The sequence below is a fragment of the Anomaloglossus baeobatrachus genome, chromosome 3 (genome assembly GCF_048569485.1).
Source record: "Anomaloglossus baeobatrachus isolate aAnoBae1 chromosome 3, aAnoBae1.hap1, whole genome shotgun sequence".
NCBI lineage: Eukaryota > Metazoa > Chordata > Amphibia > Anura > Aromobatidae > Anomaloglossus > Anomaloglossus baeobatrachus.
Window position 1 is genome coordinate 28,276,391 of NC_134355.1, and position 19,113 is coordinate 28,295,503.

Here is a 19,113-nt window from a genome sequence, read left to right on the forward strand (position 1 = left end):
TTCTCTTCCTGATGCAGTACTGTATGACTGTGCATATTTTTACATCATGTTCTAAGAAGTAAAGAGCTTGTTATCCCATGTAATCTGCTCTGTGTTCTTTCCTCTGCAACTGGGAAGGTAGAAGCTGTGCAACAAGATGATGGCTGAATAGCACAGCCATCATCTGCTGGAAAAGATGCAGACTCATTTTGTGAGCACGTATTAAAGTCAGGAAGATGTGGTATGATGTAACTGTATGTCATATTGCAGGAAGAGGTTAAATACCTTTAAAATATATGGACATGACAAGATACTGTATTAGTGGGCAGCAGATATGGATTGTGGGAGAGGAAACATTTTCATACAAGCTGACAACTCACCAAAACTCTCCATCCTCCTTGTTTGCATACAGTTTTTCCTTTACTTTGGGATCCACTTGATTCCACTCTTCAGACCTCAGAAGACAAAACAATGGAAATCAGAAATGTATATATTAGACAGTGATTTTCGCAGGGCGGACAGGTTTATAAACGGCTTCGGTTGCTAATCCCTACCTAACTGTCCCTGCATCTGGTAGCATAGATAAAGAGATCTTTAGAAAAAGTATTTCTAAATATCATTTATGATATGCTAATGAGCACAGGGACTAGTCCCAAGGGCGTTAGTTTCTGCGCTCATTCCACCCTCTTAGCATGTTAGCACACCCACAGGGGCGTGCTAACATGCTATTCAATGCAGCAACATCAGCGGTGACACTCGTACTGTTGTCTGCTGTCACCACTCTTCTGAATGGTCCGCACTTCCGGTCATGCGGAGTTTGAAGTCGGGTGTATGTGTCCTGGCTTCAGAGAGGTCTAGTATGCATGACCGGAAGTGTTGGGACTTCTGATCAGTGGTGACAGCGGAAACAGGTAAGTGTGTCACCGCTGGTGATGCTGCATTGAATAGCATGTTAGCACCCCCCTGTGGGTGTGCTAACATGCTGAGAGGGCGGAATGAGCACATGACCTAATGGCCTTGCAACTAGTCCCTGTTCTCAATAGCATATCATAAAAGATCTTTAGCTATACTTTTTCTAAAGATCTCTTTATCTATGCTAGTGTATATAGGGACGGTTAGGCCGGGATTAGTAATATGCACCCAGAACTGCTCGTGCTACTGGCTGCATATTACACCTGACATGTTCCCTTTAAAAACGCATTGCACACACATGTCATACTGAGGCTAGACAAGGAAAAAAACGCACATTCGCATAGCAGTCATATGACTTACGGATGCTAGGTAAGGAAAAAACACATAACACAACTTTTCTGGGTGAGAATCTCAGCGATTTTATATACTCAGATGTGAGCGAACCCTTAAACTCTGTTCACTTGTCCAGTAATCATCCGTTAGAATGGATCCAGCAGCAATCCATTTGCAAAAAAAAATTATGAAAACACAACTTTTTGCCCGTTTTGAAAAAATTGATTTTTTCAGTATCTTTTTTTTTTTAACATGAGACTATCGAAAACGGATCTGTTAACGTAATGCTCTTTTGCCATCTGTTTTTCTTGCATTTTGAATGGATCAGTTTTTTCCTTAGCAGATCAGTTTCAAATGGAAGATAAATAGCAGTCAGTTAACAGATCCAATTTCTATTTTCTCCAATGTTATAAAAAACAGATCCTGCAAAAATATTTTTTTTCAAAACGGACAAAAAAAATATTGTGTTTATAGAACTTTTTTTGCCAACGGATCCATTCTAACGGATGATTATGGACACCTTATTAAGTTGTAGTCAACATACGTGATTGTGAAATAAAATAGGAACCATAAGAACAAGGTGACCATGTAAAGGCAGGCTACATTGGTAATGCAGAGCACTATCATTAACGAGCAATAAGATGCCAATAAGTATAATAAATTGAGTGTAATATTGTATTATTTTAAGCTACAAAACCAGACCCAACGGTGTAGATGTGATTGTGGAAGAAAATTAGAAATTCCCTAACTGCTTTGCAGTACTGATGAAAAATCCAGTAATGTTTAAGGCCGAATTCACGTCTTGTAATCATTTGTTCAAATGGAACCTTTGGGAAACTGAGTTCCGCTTGATCTGTTTTTTTAACATGGCAGTCGATGAACAATGGATTGCTATTTAACCATGCATTGTACTTGCATTTGTAACGGATCCGTTGTTTTCTTAAGGGATCAGATAGAAATGGACGATAAATAGCAATCTGTTAACGGATTCGTTGTCCATCGACTCTCATGTTAAAAATGGATCTGGCTGACATCTGTTATTTAACAATGGACTAAAAAATTGTGTTTGGACAACTTTTTTGGAAATGGATCTCTAACGGATCCATGATAATTGATGACTTCCGGACATGTGAACCCAGCCTAATACTGTCTCTAGAGGACAGTAAAGGGGGCTTTACACGGTAGCGATATCGCTAGCAATTTGTAGCGATAGCGAGCGTGTAAGTGGTAGGCGTCGTCGCTGTGACTGCCGAACAATCCCTCCTTCAAGGGGGAGGGACGTTCGGCATCACAGCGACGTCACCGCAACGTCACTAAGCGGCCGGCCAATCAAAGCGGAGGGGCGGAGATGAGCAGGACGTAACATCCCGCCCACCTCCTTCCTTCCGCATTGGGGCCGGCGGCAGGTAAGGAGACGTTCCTCGCTCCTGCGGTGTCACACACAGCGATGTGTGCTGCCGCATGAGCGATGAACCACCTGGATAAACAACCCTTACCGATTTTTGGGTTTGGGACGACCTCTCCATGGTGAATGATTTTCACCATTTTTGAGGTCGCTTAAGGTCGCTGGTCAGTGTCACATGCTGCGATATCGTTAATGACGCCGGATGTGCATCACTAACAACTTGACCCCGACGACAAAACATTAACGATATCGTAGCGTGTAAAGCCCCCTTTAGACTCCAATCAATGTGCATAGTTATAATGGATGCATTAGCTCATTGTCAGACTCAGTGAGTGGTCGAATGTGGGAAGCAGAGTCCCCCTTTACTTTCGCATCCGAGGCACGTGTGTGGCGAGTGAGCTATAAACAGTATGGGACATACGGAAACATACGTGTGCAATTTAATAGTTTACTGCCAGTTCTAATAGGAATAGCTATTAAGAAGGATAATTCAACAAAACTAAACCATACTTATCACTCCAGGCTCCGTCCCATTCTTTAGAACCCCGGGGATTCCTCAGTATGATGATCTTTACTGTGTTCTTCCCATAAGTGACCTTCAAAGTACAGAGCGCCAAGTGTTTGTGAATATGAAAACCTCTGAATATTATTACCAAGGTAAAAAGGGTTAAAGGCAAATAATTGTTGGAAATGTCTCACCTTCTCCGCTCCGGTGATAGAGTACAAATGACCAGTAACGATGCTCTTACTTAAAGTAGCTGCTGCGGGAGCTTCTTCAGGAACCTGCAGAGAAAAATTGAAAAACCTTGGTCCAAAATGTTCTGCTTTGATGATGAACCCGAACATCTGATCACCGAGATCTCATCATTATAAGGGTTTCATGAAAAAGGATCTACTTTTTTTATTTTTTTTTAAAACTACGTCGCTTTTTCACTGCCGGCTGTGCCTGTGTAAGAGGGTGGGCTAATTGGTGGTCATGTTCGTGCTCCTTAAGACACTAATCTCGTCAATGTCGAGTAATGTGTATTATGTCATGTGTCTTCTGTAAATAACGTGCTGCATTGCAATTTGTATTGTAATATGTAAGAATGTTTAATGATGCATAGTGTAGTGTAAGGTAATATTTGTATATTAGAACTGTATAATGTAGGTAAAAGGGTAAAGGGTACCTGTGATATGGAAAAACACTATCAACCAGCAAATATAGGGCTAATCTTCTAGCATTCAGTTCCTGCCCGGCTCCTGCACATTAAACCCTTATGCCGGGAGGAAATGAACTTTATCCTCCCGGCAGCATTCCGGTTTCAGTCATGGGGGTGGCACCAGCACAGGTTCAGTCACCACTCTGACTATGGAGAGCAGCAGCTGTAAACAGGCCCCCTGCACTGACTGACAGCCTCCTCTAATGTAGGTTGTGAGTCAGTGTGTGTTTTTTTTTTGGGTGGTGGTGCGGTTACAGCTGCTCCTCCTCGTACACAGAGCGGTGACTGAACCCGCAGCGGCACCACCCACATGACTGAAAGCAGAATGCTGCTGGAAGGATTAATGTGGGGTTTAATGTGCAAGCACCAGGAAGGTTCAGAATACTATCAACTTGCAGATTAACACGATATGTGCAGGTTCATAGCATTTTTCCACATGACAGGTTCCCTTTAAGGTCTGCCCAGCAACAGGGGCAAACATGATTAATGTTGGCACTAGCCCAGAATGGGAGGGGTTAGCTGATAGGGACAGAGACAGTTGATTCCAGAAATTTCAGTTATCACCTAGTGTGTAATAAGGAAATGTGTGTAGTCAGCCCTGGAGGTCGCATAAATTGGATGACTTGTGGCAGATGAAAGAAGAGACTAAAGTGCAAATAGTGAGATTCTTGTTGACCAAGTGGGACACAGAATATTGTCAGCGTGGAAGTGTATAAAGTGTCCTTGAGTGAATGGCCTCAGAAGAACAGAGCCAAAGGACAGGACTTTTTGTGCAACCAGGCCCTTCATCCGTAAAGTTACTGGGTTCTACTGATGCAGGACTCCCAAGACCAGGCCCCTCTATCCATAATAACATGGGGTTAATTACTGCTAGTTATTGTAGGTGACAACCCGAGCGTTATCCCACCAGATGTCTGGAATTGTACGCCTTATTCCGTTCAAGATGGAACCTTCAAGGTAACCAGACAAGGGAGTGCAAGAAGGGAAGATGGCCATCACTTTATGTGTTGAAACACTGGGCTGGGTTGTACTGGAACTTCAGAACTTAACAGATCAGAAGCAACCTAGGGGAAGTTAAGGTGTGTTTGATGGCCATTTGTGAAACTTTAACGTGCTTGAACACTTTTGCCTGGTATCTTGTGTGTGAAATTGTAACTGTTGGTGCTGTCCAGTAAAGAACTGTTGGTTGAAAAGAACTGTTAATTTCTCGAGTTGTCGTATTGTCCTAGCCAGCCGATGACAGCGGCAATATGCAATATGTGGTCTACAAAGAATGTCAGTCATCACGACACAGGTCCACTCACCCAGCCAGGATCAGTCAATTTGTGTATCGTGCTGAGGCGTCCACAGTAAGTTCCTTGACCACGATTACTGCCCTGTAGCACCCTCTTACATCTGATCCAAAATAAGACTTGTGATAACTTACTGAGCCACATCCAAGCAAGGATTTCTTCAAGAGGGCTCTTTGGATTTTCTCAAATAATTCTTCTGAAGCAGAATATGTTTGATATAATTCTCCAACCCCTCCAGTGAAATCCTCAAGTGCATCCATAGCATCACCTGCAATAAGGGCTTCGTATGATCCATGGAGCCTGTGGAGAATACATTTTGTTTACTACTCTGTTAATTGAAAAATTGGAATATAAAGTCAGGTTCACATGGTAAAGTTTTTGGTACATCTTTTTAAAATTTTCTGTGCCCTCCATGGAAGATAATGGAGGGAATACCTATAGAAAAACTAAGAAAAACTAGAATCTAGTAGATTATAGGGGAATACACATTAAAGACAAGTTCTTAAGGTCAACAATTATAAGAATGAGTCCCATATCCCATGACCATGGGCCTGCATGACCACCACTCCATTCACTAGTGATAGGAGAGCATGCTTGGCACTGCTTGGTACAGCAGTCAATACTCGATTGAGTATCCTGCCACTCGGGCGCCATGTCTGAGTCCCCACCCCTCATGTTTTGCGGCTATTTTTCAGCCACTAAACATGAGAGGATTACCTGTTAATCACAGTAATGCTATAGTCATGTTGGCTATGGCATTACTGTGATTGGCTAACCGAATGGTATCATCCCGTCTATATAAATCCAGTGACGCCAAGCTCAGCGCACTGTACCCGGATATAGAGTAGAGAGAGTTTCTGCTTGAGAAGGGACAGTGTGTTATAGCGTCACAGTGCCTGCTGGTGCAACATTAAACCAACAGACCTTTTCAGGGATAATTGAAATACATTCTAGTCTTTACTAATACTGCTCTTAGTCTGCAGTTAGTGTAAGCTTAGCTTCTGGAGCAAGGATAGTATATTAATCATGTAGGCAGGGATTCTAGTCTTACAGTCCTTGTTCCTGCACGTACAACCAACAGTCCTTTTTAGTACTAATTTAAATAGTTTCTATTCTCTAATAATACTGCTCACTGCTCTTAGCTGCTTTTAGTGTAGGGCAAGCTGCTGGAGAAGGGATAGTGTATTAGAGGCATGTAGGCAGGTATTCAAGCCTTACAGACCTTGCTGCTAGTACATAAAAAAATTACACTATTCTCTAATAATACCGCTCTTATCTACATTTAGTATAGGGCAAGCTGCTGGAGAAGAGATAGTTGTTTCGTCCCCACTGGAGTCCACTCCAGCGACTTCTACTTTGATAACCAGGTGACGTTGTGTTCCTGTCGTGGATAGTGCTGGTGATGGGAGAGGAGTCGATGCCAGCGGCAAGCTGCTGGAGAAGGGATAGTTGTTACGTCCCCAACGGAGTCCACTCCAGCGACTTCTACTTTGATAACCAGGTGACGTCGTGTTCCTGCCGTGGATAGTGCTGGTGATGGGAGAGGAGTCGATGCCAGCGGCACTGGTGGGCGCAGGCTCCGCTCATCTACTGGGCTGGGTTTACTTGGGATCTGCAGTACCACTGGCTGACTGTAGGTGGCGTGTGTCTTCCAGCTGAGGTTACCATCATTCAGCTACAACCAATGGGAAGACACCACACCCTTCGTATTAACCCTCCTGTCTGCTGACCACTGCCAGAGATATTTCTGATTTCCTGGTTCCTGTCCCACCCTGTTCTGTTTAGTGATTCTGACTTCTGCTTGTTTCCTGACTACCCTCCTGCCTGCTATTTATGTACCTCATTGCCCGATCTGGATTTGACCTCTGCTTTGTTTTCTGATTACGTCCTTGCCTGTTGATTCTGTCCTTGTTTTGCATTTCCCGGTTCGACCCTGCCTGACTACTACTTTTATCAGACTGCAGCCTTCCACAGGTAGTGATCACCTTGGGCCGATGCTAGCGATGTCACAACGTGTAAAGCCCGCCTAAGAATATACCTCCAGACTCAATTTACCCTTTAGTTTTTATAGGACCACATTGTGATTTTGGGAATAACCCTTTTGAGAAAGAAGAAAAAAATTATGCAGTAGTATTTCAAATGCAGCAGGACAGATTCCAGCTACAAAACATTACTGATCAATAACACAGCCTGGCACTGCTGCTGACAACTCCAATTTTATTAACCACCTAATAAATGCATCTCTGTATTGTTTGCAGAATACTACAGTCATTTGCTTCAGTGCTGCAGTTACTTTTTGAAGTATTACTCCAATGTTTTAGAACTTTCGCTTTCTATCTGTTTTGTAGAGCTCTGAGCTCTGATGTCCTCTCACTATCCTAAATCTTACAAAAATGTCTGCTGCATTCTCTGCCTCGGCTTTTATACAAGCAATTTCCTGATTGGCTTTGCTATACCATGTGATGTGATAGCTGCAGGTAATATGGAGAAGCCCCCATGACCATGCGTGAGATCATGTAAACCTTCAGTGGAAATGTGTAAAATGGGAGCAGGCATTTTTTTGGGTGATTGACGGAATTTGAATAAGTTATTCAAATTTGTTGTGATCTGGGAATTTCAGAAAATTGAACACCATTTTGATTGGTTTAGAATCGATTTGCTTTTCTCTAATGTTCATTAATTTATTTTTTTTTTATATATTTTTCAGTAGTTTTATTCATTGTACTCTAGAATGAAATTCCTCCTAGAACTTCAAAACTATCCCACAGTCATGTACATGATATTATACAATTCTTTGTATATTCAGCCATAGAAATGAGACAATAAATTTGAGTGGAGTGGAATTGTAATGAAAGTTTACTGATTTTCTTTTTTGTAGCTGGCCTCTTCAGCAAAATGATGGCCGCCAGCCACCATTTTTGTATAGGGTCATTCCGTGTCAAGTGGACCAGTGGTCCCCACTCGACGTTCTCCGATTTTGCTGAAAATTTATAAGGATGTACATGTATGTTTGAAAAGAGGTTCTGTAAATTTTTAGAGCCAGATCTCAAATATATTAGGCACTGTTGACCTTTCACTGGAGGCCCCCCCAAGCCTGCGGCTTCAGCTAAGAGGATTTTGCAAACTTTGGCACATAGCCATTAGAGTTCTATACTGGCTATGATGCTGAAATTTGGCATACTAGCTCAACTTTTGCTGCTAAACGCGATAAAATTATTACCGGCTATGACAAAACAATATTTCGGCCGCAATTTTGTGTCAAAGTAGCATGCAAAACGTGTCGCATAAAATTTATGCCAAACTTTGCCCATATATAACTCAAGACCAAAAACCAATAGGAACTGGTGCTTTACCCTGTACAACAAACATCTTCATGACTTTGCATTGCTGCAATATCACGGTCAAAGCATATGTATTTGTGGAAATATTCACACCCACATATGATGAAAAACTTAAAAAAAACGAATTTTACCTATTTTTAGGTCAAATTTCCCAAAAAGGGTACCCCTAAAATATATTAATTATGTTATCATTTGAAAGAGCACATTTTTCTCTACAAGGATCATTGGGGTTTTTTTTGGAGTCTCTCCATTTAAGAAAAGAAAAATGCCACTGAACATGGTGTTATCTATGCACGTAATGCATTGATTTTGTGTTTGATTTTCAGATTCTTATCACATGTTACAGAGTTGTATTGTTGCTAGCAATGTCTATTATAATAAAAAACCTATAAACCTATTGACTATTGTTACATTTTAATGCATATATTATTTATTTTTTAGTGATGGAGAATGAAATTGATGACGAATTGGCCCAGTGCTCTATCGGCCTTGCGAACAATTCAAAGTGCCACCTTAAGACATTCACCCATAGCAAGGATGAGTTGAAATTGTTTACAAGCTTTGGATTGGATGAACAGAAATTGCTGCGTCGACGAGTGGGACTAAATTTTGACGAACATTCACAAATCTGTTTACACCATGAAGCTTCATTCTTGACCAAATATGAGCATTTGCAAAAATCGTGTTGCAATCCTTTTGGGAAGAAAGGTCATAACACCAAAAAGAATTTGCGAGCTATCAATTTGTTAGCAGCTGACCAGTTGAACGAATTCACAAAGAATGATGTGAAGCCTGGCCAGAAGATGTGTGTATCATGTCGAAAAGAATTTGCTAAAAGAAAAAAATCAGCTGATCCAGTTTCCTCTGAATCAGATCCAGATGGAATGGAATGTTCTCCTGAAAGTCTAAATTCAAGCTTAACATCCATTGGCATCTCTCCTCTGAAATATCCACGGGTAAGCCAAAAGGATTGCAACACGATTTTTTCCAATGCTCATATTTGGTCAAGAATGAAGCTTCATGGTGTAAACAGATTTGTGAATGTTCGTCAAAATTTAGTCCCACTCGTCGACGCAGCAATTTCTGTTCATCCAATCCAAAGCTTGTAAACAATTTCAACTCATCCTTGCTATGGGTGAATGTCTTAAGGTGGCACTTTGAATTGTTCGCAAGGCCGATAGAGCACTGGGCCGATTCGTCATCAATTTCATTCTCCATCACTAAAAAATAAATAATATATGCATTAAAATGTAACAATAGTCAATAGGTTTATAGGTTTTTGATTATAATAGACATTGCTAGCAACAATACAACTCTGTAACATGTGATAAGAATCTGAAAATCAAACACAAAATCAATGCATTGCGTGCATACATAACACCATGTTCAGTGGCATTTTTCTTTTCTTAAATGGAGAGACTCCAAAAAAAAACCCCAATGATCCTTGTAGAGAAAAATGTGCTCTTTCAAATGATAACAGAATTAATATATTTTAGGGGTACCCTTTTTGGGAAATTTGACCTAAAAATAGGTAAAATTCGTTTTTTTTAAGTTTTTCATCATATGTGGGTGTGAATATTTACAGAAATACATATGCTTTGACCGAGATATTGCAGCAATGCAAAGTCATGAAGATGTTTGTTGTACAGGGTAAAGCACCAGTTCCTATTGGTTTTTGGTCTTGAGTTATATATGGGCAAAGTTTGGCATAAATTTTATGCGACACGTTTTGCATGCTACTTTGACACAAAATTGCGGCCGAAATATTGTTTTGTCATAGCCGGTAATAATTTTATCGCGTTTAGCAGCAAAAGTTGAGCTAGTATGCCAAATTTCAGCATCATAGCCAGTATAGAACTCTAATGGCTATGTGCCAAAGTTTGCAAAATCCTCTTAGCTGAAGCCGCAGGCTTGGGGGGGCCTCCAGTGAAAGGTCAACAGTGCCCAATATATTTGAGATCTGGCCCTAAAAATTTACAGAACCTCTTTTCAAACATACATGTACATCCTTATAAATTTTCAGCAAAATCGGAGAACGTCGAGTGGGGACGATTTTTAAAACTGGTCCACTTGACACGGAATGACCCTATACTGTAAAAAAGCCATTAAAAAGTTAGAATAAATCTTTCTACTCGCCTTACTTCTGGCTCTGATGGAGCCCAGGATGGTTTTGAACATGTGCACGCAAGATTTTGGCACCCCTTGAAATACTGTATGTTTTCATAGATTTTTTTTACAAAACTATGGCATTCATTTTTGTACTTACTTAGCATAGGCTTTTTCCATGAGGGCACTCCAAAACTCATTAGACGTTCCAGAGCTTGCAAATATGAGTGTGTCATCCTTGGTAGGCAGCCTGTCATCGACAACCACTTCCACCCATTGTCCGTACTGCCAAAACTGCATGAAAGCAGAACTTTCTATTAATATATATGTGTGGCACCCCTGAGAATCCAGTCGCCACATAGGTACTGCACCTCAGCTAGAGGTGTGATATCCCTTTCCCTGTTAAGGAGGAGGTCACAGACTGTTGCACACACACACTCTTAGTATAGCTACACCACTTCAGGCCATGGTTACGGCGAGATTGCTCCTTAGGCAGAGCAAAGTCTCGAAGCCAGCCTGGAGGTGGGGTTAGTTAGTGGGTGGACACTTAGAACAGAGTGGAGAAAGTGAAACTACACAGAAGAAGTGAGAGAGAAAACAAGGAAGCAGTGGAGGGGAGAGGACCAGAGGACTGGAGCCGGAGGAGCTCGTCCTAGGACAAGGAGGAAGAAAGAAAGGAAGAAGGGGTCCTAGAGTCAAGGCCAGTGAGAGATCCACCTGTAGGCTGGCATTTACAGCTGACGCACCGGTGTGGAGGGACTAAGCCGCATAGGGGGATTGGCCCTTAGACTATTGGAGAACTACAAGGCTCAGCTAGCAAACCGGAGACTGAGATAACTTCATGTGCCAAAGTCACAACCACACGCGAATCCGCTGAAAAGGTGACCATAGAAGGCCAAGGGATAGGACAAAAGAGCCTCCCAAGAAAGACCCGCAGACACCGGCTCGAGGCACTGTTTGTGAGGGCGCAGGGCAGGAGGGCGAAGCCAGCGCAGGAAGACAACCAGGAAAGGGACACAGAAAGGAACACTGGTTCTGTGCCTCTGAATTGCCAGGGGATCGGCTGGATCTCGTCACTGTAGGACCCAGCATTCCGAAAGTGGTGTTTAATCGGCCGAGATAACCTGGAACTGCCAATTGTGAGTAAAAGAACTAATGACTGCATCCCGCTGTGCCCTGCCCTGGAATCATTGTCTGCGCCACCAACCCCAAACTATTCAAAGCACTTCACCGGCTAAACACTGCCAATGGCTGTCCTGGGGCCCAGCTCCACCTGTGGGGAGCTGTACCATCTCAGCTGCGTGACCATCTGCCCCAGCAGTCCTGTCTAGCAGCATACCTGGCTGAAGACCACAGTTGGCGTCATGACTTACCCCCTGTAAATATTCCCCTTCGTCTCTTTAAAGCAACACCGTCAAGGTCACGGAGTTGGGCTCTGCTGCCATGACCTCCCAGACAGAAACATGCCGGTTCCGAGTAACCCCCATGGCCCTGGTGGGCGTGTCATATGCAGTAAATGTGTTTTATTAGTGCTGAAAGTTGGGCTATGGTTCATTTACAATGGTGTATCAAAACTGGTCCCATTCTCATCCATAAATGTGGAATGAGTGAATCCTTTTGGTATTCCATATATCATGCGAGTGTGCAACTTTTTTCTCACCTAGCATCCATATGACGTGTTTTTTCTTCTACAATCATTTACAGGACCATTTATAGTGTTCTATGCCATAGAATGGTATTGTCACACTGAGTTTTGCACAAACATCATCAACTGTCATGGCGGCATTGAACTCTGTTCAGATTGAGGATTCTGACACTCCACCAGATGGTTTCTCTGGTGTCTGGGATAGACACAGTCAAACTTGGGTGTCGACCTACTGTGTGCTGATTCATGGGCAGGCTAGCAAGAGTTAATCTTGGATTCTAAGCAAAGATGTGTCTCCAGGGAGTGTAGAGTCGTCACACCCCGGCCTTCATCACTGAGCTGCTCCAAATACCCCTCTTTCACATAAGAAGACACCAGTACTATAAATGGCACATAGTTGTAGATGGGAATCTGTTAGAAACGTTTCATTTTGAGCATGGGGTATTACATTACATCACATAAATAACTTACCATAAAGCGGAAGATCCCGGCATAGTCCTTATCAAAATATTGATCTTGTGGAATTACACGGGACACACAATCTTTATTCAGTGTGAGGCATGCGATGGAGCCGAGAAACCAGCAGTCACCTGTGCAAAAATAATCAAGAGTTTTAGGATACAGTGGGATGTAAAAGTTTGGGCACCACTAGCCAAAATTACTGTTAAGGGGGCTTTACACGCAACGACATCGCTAACAAGATGTCGTTGGGGTCACGGAATTCGTGCCGCACATCTGGCCTCGTTAGCGACGTTGTTGCGTGTGAAACGCACGAACGACCGCTAACAATCAAAATTACTCACCTAATCGTTGATCGTTGACACGTCGTTCTAATCCCAAATATGGTTGCTGGTGCAGGATGGAGGTTGTTCGTCGTTCCTGAGGCAGCACACATCGCTACGTGTGACACCCCAGGAACGAGGAACAACACCGTACCTGGTCCACCGGCAACGATGTGGGCGTCACTTTTTTTCGGCTGCTCTCCGCCCCTCCGCTTCTATTGGACGACTGCTGTGTGACGTCGCTGTGACGCCACACGAACCACTATCGTAGAAAGGAGGCGGTTCGCCGGCCACAGCGACATCGCTAGGCAGGCAAGTATAGTGTGACAGGTCCTAGCGATGTTGTGCGCCATGGGCAGCGATTTCCCCGTGATGCACTGTTTCGCCCGGGGACCAGGGGTACTCAGATCCGGGCCACAGAGTCACTTCTGTGGGTATCACGATGGCGTGACCCGGTCTGTGATCCCAGGCTCCACAGTAAAAGGGGATTTAGTAAGGGGAATCGTCCGTGACGCCACCCACGGTTGTGGTGAGGTTGGAACACCACCGCTGCTTTAGATGGGGATCCCGGGAGCGATGGTATGGAGCAGCTAGATGTTATTTCTCCCCTCCGTGGGTAGGGGGTTGGTTGTCCCGGGGCCCGGTGATGGGGTAAGCAGGGGGCAGGGCGCAGTGCTGCAGTGTGGTGCCCGAGGGCACGGGTGTACTCACAAGAAAGTCACACGGAGTCACTGGTGAACTAAGAATTGCCGGTGTCCGCGGCCTCCGGTACGGGGGTGTTAGTGTCCCACACACGGTGCAGCAGCCCTTGTTGTTTCCTTCCCTGCAGCAAAGTGCCTTTTCTCCTCTCTCTCCTTTCTCCTCAGCCGGGAACGGGGAATCCTCTCCCCTGTAGTGATCCGGGTACCCAGGTACCGAGGGGCCACCGCCCGGCTCCGGCTACCTGTTCTGGCCCCTTCCTCACTACGGCCTGCCCCGGCCCTTTTGGAGAACGCTTCACTCCCAGCCGGGAGCTAAACTCCAGACCTCTGTCCTGTCTGCCTCCACACACTCTCTGCTCCAGCCCCTCCCCTCTGCTTTTCCCTTACACTGGGGGCTGTGCTTGTCTGGCTGCACCGGTGTGAGATCATATTACCAAGGAGGATTAACTCTTTATGTGACAACCTGGCTGTGCCAGGGCGTCACACACCCCCTTGGTAAAACACGGCCCGTCCTCGGGCCGGCTAGGCACCGACATTTTATTAAACTGGAAAAGAATAAAACATTTTAAACATTTTCAATCTTCCCACAGCGGGATGCACATTGCTTCAACGTTGCAACAAGAAATAACACTTTTAATAATAACTGTGTAACGGGTCCCTCAGTCACCCACCCAAACAACCTAGCCTTGGTGCTGCCCCTAAAACCCAGGCAGCACCCCTTGACCCCAGTCCAGGAACAGTCCCAAATTGGTCAACGGGACCGGTACTTCGCTGCCGTTGCGGCCGGGCGGACTGCCGGAGCCGTCGTCATCTCCGTCGCGGCCGGGCGGACTGCCGGGGCCGGTGGCAGGGCGGTGACAAAGGTGAGGCCTGGGGACCCCAGGTCTGGGTCCTCCCCAACAGGCGCTGCGGGCTCCGCTACCGGTAACAGGGGTAACGGGTCGGTGCATCGCTGCGGCGGCCTCTCCAGGAACCAAATGTTGGCAGAGTCCTGGCGTCCCTGCCTTTACAGTCCTGGTCACATGAACTGCAGTTCCTTCCGACTGCTCCCCCTTGGTACTCGGGAGCAGTCCTTCCAGCAACTTTTAAAGTTTCCTTTTCGCTTCCGGTCCTCCGGAGCTTCACTTCCGCCCGCGTTCTCAGGGGGCGGAGCCTCTTTTTCGCGCCCAACGCTTGGGGAAGAAGGTGCTGGGCGGGAGATTTTCGCGCCAAAAATGGCGGCAAAGATGGCGACTTTAAGATTTTTGCAGCGGATCACCGCTGACAGTCCAGAATAAGGCGCACTTCCTCCAGGTAACTGGATGGGTTCGATCCTGTTCGTGACGCCAAATGTTTCGCCCGGGGACCAGGGGTACTCAGATCCGGGCCACAGAGTCACTTCTGTGGGTATCACGATGGCGTGACCCGGTCTGTGATCCCAGGCTCCACAGTAAAAGGGGATTTAGTAAGGGGAATCGTCCGTGACGCCACCCACGGTTGTGGTGAGGTTGGAACACCACCGCTGCTTTAGATGGGGATCCCGGGAGCGATGGTATGGAGCAGCTAGATGTTATTTCTCCCCTCCGTGGGTAGGGGGTTGGTTGTCCCGGGGCCCGGTGATGGGGTAAGCAGGGGGCAGGGCGCAGTGCTGCAGTGTGGTGCCCGAGGGCACGGGTGTACTCACAAGAAAGTCACACGGAGTCACTGGTGAACTAAGAATTGCCGGTGTCCGCGGCCTCCGGTACGGGGGTGTTAGTGTCCCACACACGGTGCAGCAGCCCTTGTTGTTTCCTTCCCTGCAGCAAAGTGCCTTTTCTCCTCTCTCTCCTTTCTCCTCAGCCGGGAACGGGGAATCCTCTCCCCTGTAGTGATCCGGGTACCCAGGTACCGAGGGGCCACCGCCCGGCTCCGGCTACCTGTTCTGGCCCCTTCCTCACTACGGCCTGCCCCGGCCCTTTTGGAGAACGCTTCACTCCCAGCCGGGAGCTAAACTCCAGACCTCTGTCCTGTCTGCCTCCACACACTCTCTGCTCCAGCCCCTCCCCTCTGCTTTTCCCTTACACTGGGGGCTGTGCTTGTCTGGCTGCACCGGTGTGAGATCATATTACCAAGGAGGATTAACTCTTTATGTGACAACCTGGCTGTGCCAGGGCGTCACAGCACAACCGACGGGAGCGGGTGCGTTCACCAGCGACATCGCTAGCGATGTCGCTGCGTGTAAAGCAGCCTTTATTGTGAACAGTTAAGCAAGTTGAAGATTAAATGATCTTTAAAAGGCATAAAGGTAAAGATTACACATTTCCGTTGTATTATAAGAAAAAAATATATATATATTTTCATCTAGAACATTTTAAAATTAACTAAAAAAAGAAAATGGGCCGATGTAAAAGTTTGGGCACCCTGCATGGTTAGTACCTAGTAGCCCTACTACTAGGGGCCACTCTGTCAAACATCCTGTCTCCAAACCCGTCTCACTTTTTCACTCAGTTGCTCTATCTTTTGCTCGCTTTCTTTTTGTTGTCCTCTGATCAGCTCTGCTGTACCCTCAGTCCAGAGGTCTACTTCTGTCTCACACTGGGCCCTGTCTATTTCCAGGGAACCATCCCCTTTCGTGTTCACTAACCACTCCCACTATGGACTAGTCCCAACTGTTTTTTTTTACCTTACTCACTGTCTTCCTGGGCAGAACACAGCTTCCTCACAGTACAATGCATTATAACACAACACATATTACTTCTTACCAACACTATACACAATACTCAATACACTTCACATTAACACATCACATTATTCATCTTCCATAATATTAATGCAATTGGTGTTTTTGGGGGAGGAACGTGCCAACAAGTCCATCTCTTTAGAGCGGCCGATTGTAGGGGATGTCTATGTCCGGCGCATAAATCTTAACAGCTCATTTACATATGAAGAGAATGTGGATATCTCTGGAATAAGACATTTAATCATAGGTATCAAGGTATAATTTTATTCATTTTGCTATGACCTTTGTGCCCATATAGACGGCTTAGGAAGTTCAATTCATAAATTCCCTTTAATTTTCCTGTGACGCCATTGTTCCTTTTGAGAATAGGCCACAGGAGTCTCCTACCTATGATTTATTGGGTTTAGTTGATAGAATCTTTAGTAATCACTCACTTATTATTACTATGTATTGGTGATACTTTTTTTTTTTGGGCGAACTCCATTGTTAATTTGTAAAAAGACAAACTATAAATCTATTCTTATAGTCTACTCTTTAGGAACTCATAAAATTCAACCCCCATCTCCCTCCAAAAAGAAGGGAAGCTCCATTTTTAGCCCCTCCTGTGTGTTTAGTGTACAGTTATTTTATCTTAAAAGCATCTTTTGCATATTTCTGTTTTTTATCAGGTATTTTTATTATTGAATCCTGTAACTATTTTCCATTTTTACATTAGAAGACATATGACATTTTACAACAAAGGATTTTACAACACTGAATTCAACCCCACTCACCTAGTTCGCCCTGGCAGACATCATCACGCTCCCTTCCTCCTACTATAAACTTGGGGTTCCGCATTATTTCCTGCAAAATGAAACATTGTTTTTTTGTCAGCATGGATGATCGTATATTATAGTCCATACACATGATAAAATCATTGCCAAACACAACCAACGAGACGTGTTATTGGAAACGTGGCTTGACTTTCTCGTTACTTAGCTGGATGTAGAATAGGGCTTTCCACTATACGGAGCTGTGCACCGTCACTCCTCTGCAAAACACACCTGATGGTTGAAAGTAGCCTTTTAAAGGCAGATGATTCTATAAGTGAACCCTACGTATCTGTATATTAGAAGACATTCGAGGTGACTGCTTGATAAAACTGCATAAGAGATTGTCAAAGGTGTGTCAAGCAGTCATCAGAATAAACTTTGAGAAGTCTAAGGCCAGTTTCACACATCCTTCTTTTTGCCGGTTTCGCGGATCCGGCGCACTCCCGTACAGTGAATACAGTACAATGACAGCGCTGTAACTTCCGGGTCACATGCGCCGGTCACATGACAGCACGTGACTGGCGCTTGTTGCGCTGTCATTGTACTGTATTCACTGTACGGGAGCGCGCCGGATCCGCAAAACTGGCAAAAAGAAGGATGTGTGAAACTGGCCTAAGGTGTAACACACATTTTTATTTGTTTCATTCATGCTTCTACTTGTTTCCATACATTGTCCTTTGTGGTTTTGCTGCCAAGGAAAACCATTACATGAACAGGTGTGTCCAAAGTTTTGACCATGACTGTACATATGCATTAATATTATATAGATTCTTACATTGGGTCTCTTCCACTCTATCTCCAATACTTCTTCATCTTCTTCTTCTTCTTCATCATCTTCTTTACCAATTATTATTTCTGAATCTGGACCCAGCCCGTTCTTCTCTTTTCCTAGGGACGACTGATCAGCTTTAAATTGTGGATCTTCAAATAGTTTTTTAGATGCCAGGCACTCTGCCTTCAGTTTCTCAAACTCTTGACCTGCAAATTTTATTGGATTCTTGGGGGAGCCAAGACCCGCAGCCTTGGCCCTGTCTTGGGCGATCTTAGAGGCAACTCCGGACATGATGTAAAGCTCTGTAATGTAGCAGGTGGTTATAGAGAATGAACAGAGAGGTATTTATACACCGTTATATACATAGAAGAAAACCTTGAGGCTATGAAATGACAAAAAACCTAAGATAAGCCTGATAGGAATATATTTCTGAGGAAATTCTAAAGGCCTGAGAACCTTACATTATTTTCCCTGCAGCGTCTTCTCAGGAAACGTGAAGCACAACCTAGAGATGTAGTCATGTTATAAAGAACCACCATAACACAAATATCTTTTTGGGCCATTTATCAAGATGATGCACTTCTGAATAGTTAATCTTGGATACATATCTAGTGTTGAAGTGCATGAGTTCAATGGGACCTGACATTTTCCCACATGTCTGCATTATGATTCTTATATTAGGGAATTTCTCGAAAATCAAATTCGACAGATTTGCTCCAATTCAACTGTCAAATTTGATTTACTGGCAATTGATTTAGTAAAAAAAGAACTCCAAAGTCTTCAATTACCCTGAAAAGAGGTGTATAACACACAGAGGTCTTCTAGAATGTCCCCTGCAGAGAATAGCTGGCTCCCACCAGGGAGGGCATTAAAAGCAGCCACTAGGGAGACTCTCAGAGCTCTGCGTCAGGCAGCCTGACAGCGCTCCCCTGACAGCTGCACCCAGGGCACATGCCCCGCCAGCCCCCCCTAGATATGCCTCTGAATAAGGTACAATGAAGGTACACTGTTTGAAAACATAATTTGGAGTGCTGCCTCATTTTTAAAATAGAGGCAAGTGAAAAAAAAGAAAATTATATATATGTATATATATATATATATATATATATGTATATATATATATATATATATAT

General features: G+C 44.3%; 1 protein-coding gene across 1 annotated transcript; it reads right to left on the reverse strand.

The window, feature by feature from the left end:
• Positions 1–5,149: 5,149 nt before the first annotated feature.
• Positions 5,150–18,271, reverse strand: LOC142297159 (calpain-2 catalytic subunit-like). Its single transcript, XM_075341431.1, has 6 exons — positions 18,076–18,271; positions 17,984–18,024; positions 17,170–17,239; positions 12,687–12,805; positions 10,731–10,864; positions 5,150–5,423 (listed from the first exon to the last, which is right to left on the reverse strand). Exons 1-6 carry the CDS (start codon positions 18,269–18,271, stop codon positions 5,150–5,152), a joined length of 834 nt encoding a protein of 277 aa, XP_075197546.1.
• Between the last annotated feature and the right edge of the window lie 842 nt (positions 18,272–19,113).

Excerpts from the sequence above, each read along its gene's own strand:
- LOC142297159 (XM_075341431.1), bottom strand. The coding sequence starts at position 18,271 with ATGTCCGGAGTTGCCTCTAAGATCGCCCAAGACAGGGCCAAGGCTGCG. Across the intron at positions 18,025-18,075 it reads AAAAGAGAAGAACGGGCTGG|AAGATGAAGAAGTATTGGAG; the intron begins GTCCAGATTCAG and ends AAGAAGAAGAAG. Across the intron at positions 17,240-17,983 it reads TAGAGTGGAAGAGACCCAAT|GAAATAATGCGGAACCCCAA; the intron begins GTAAGAATCTAT and ends TTCATTTTGCAG.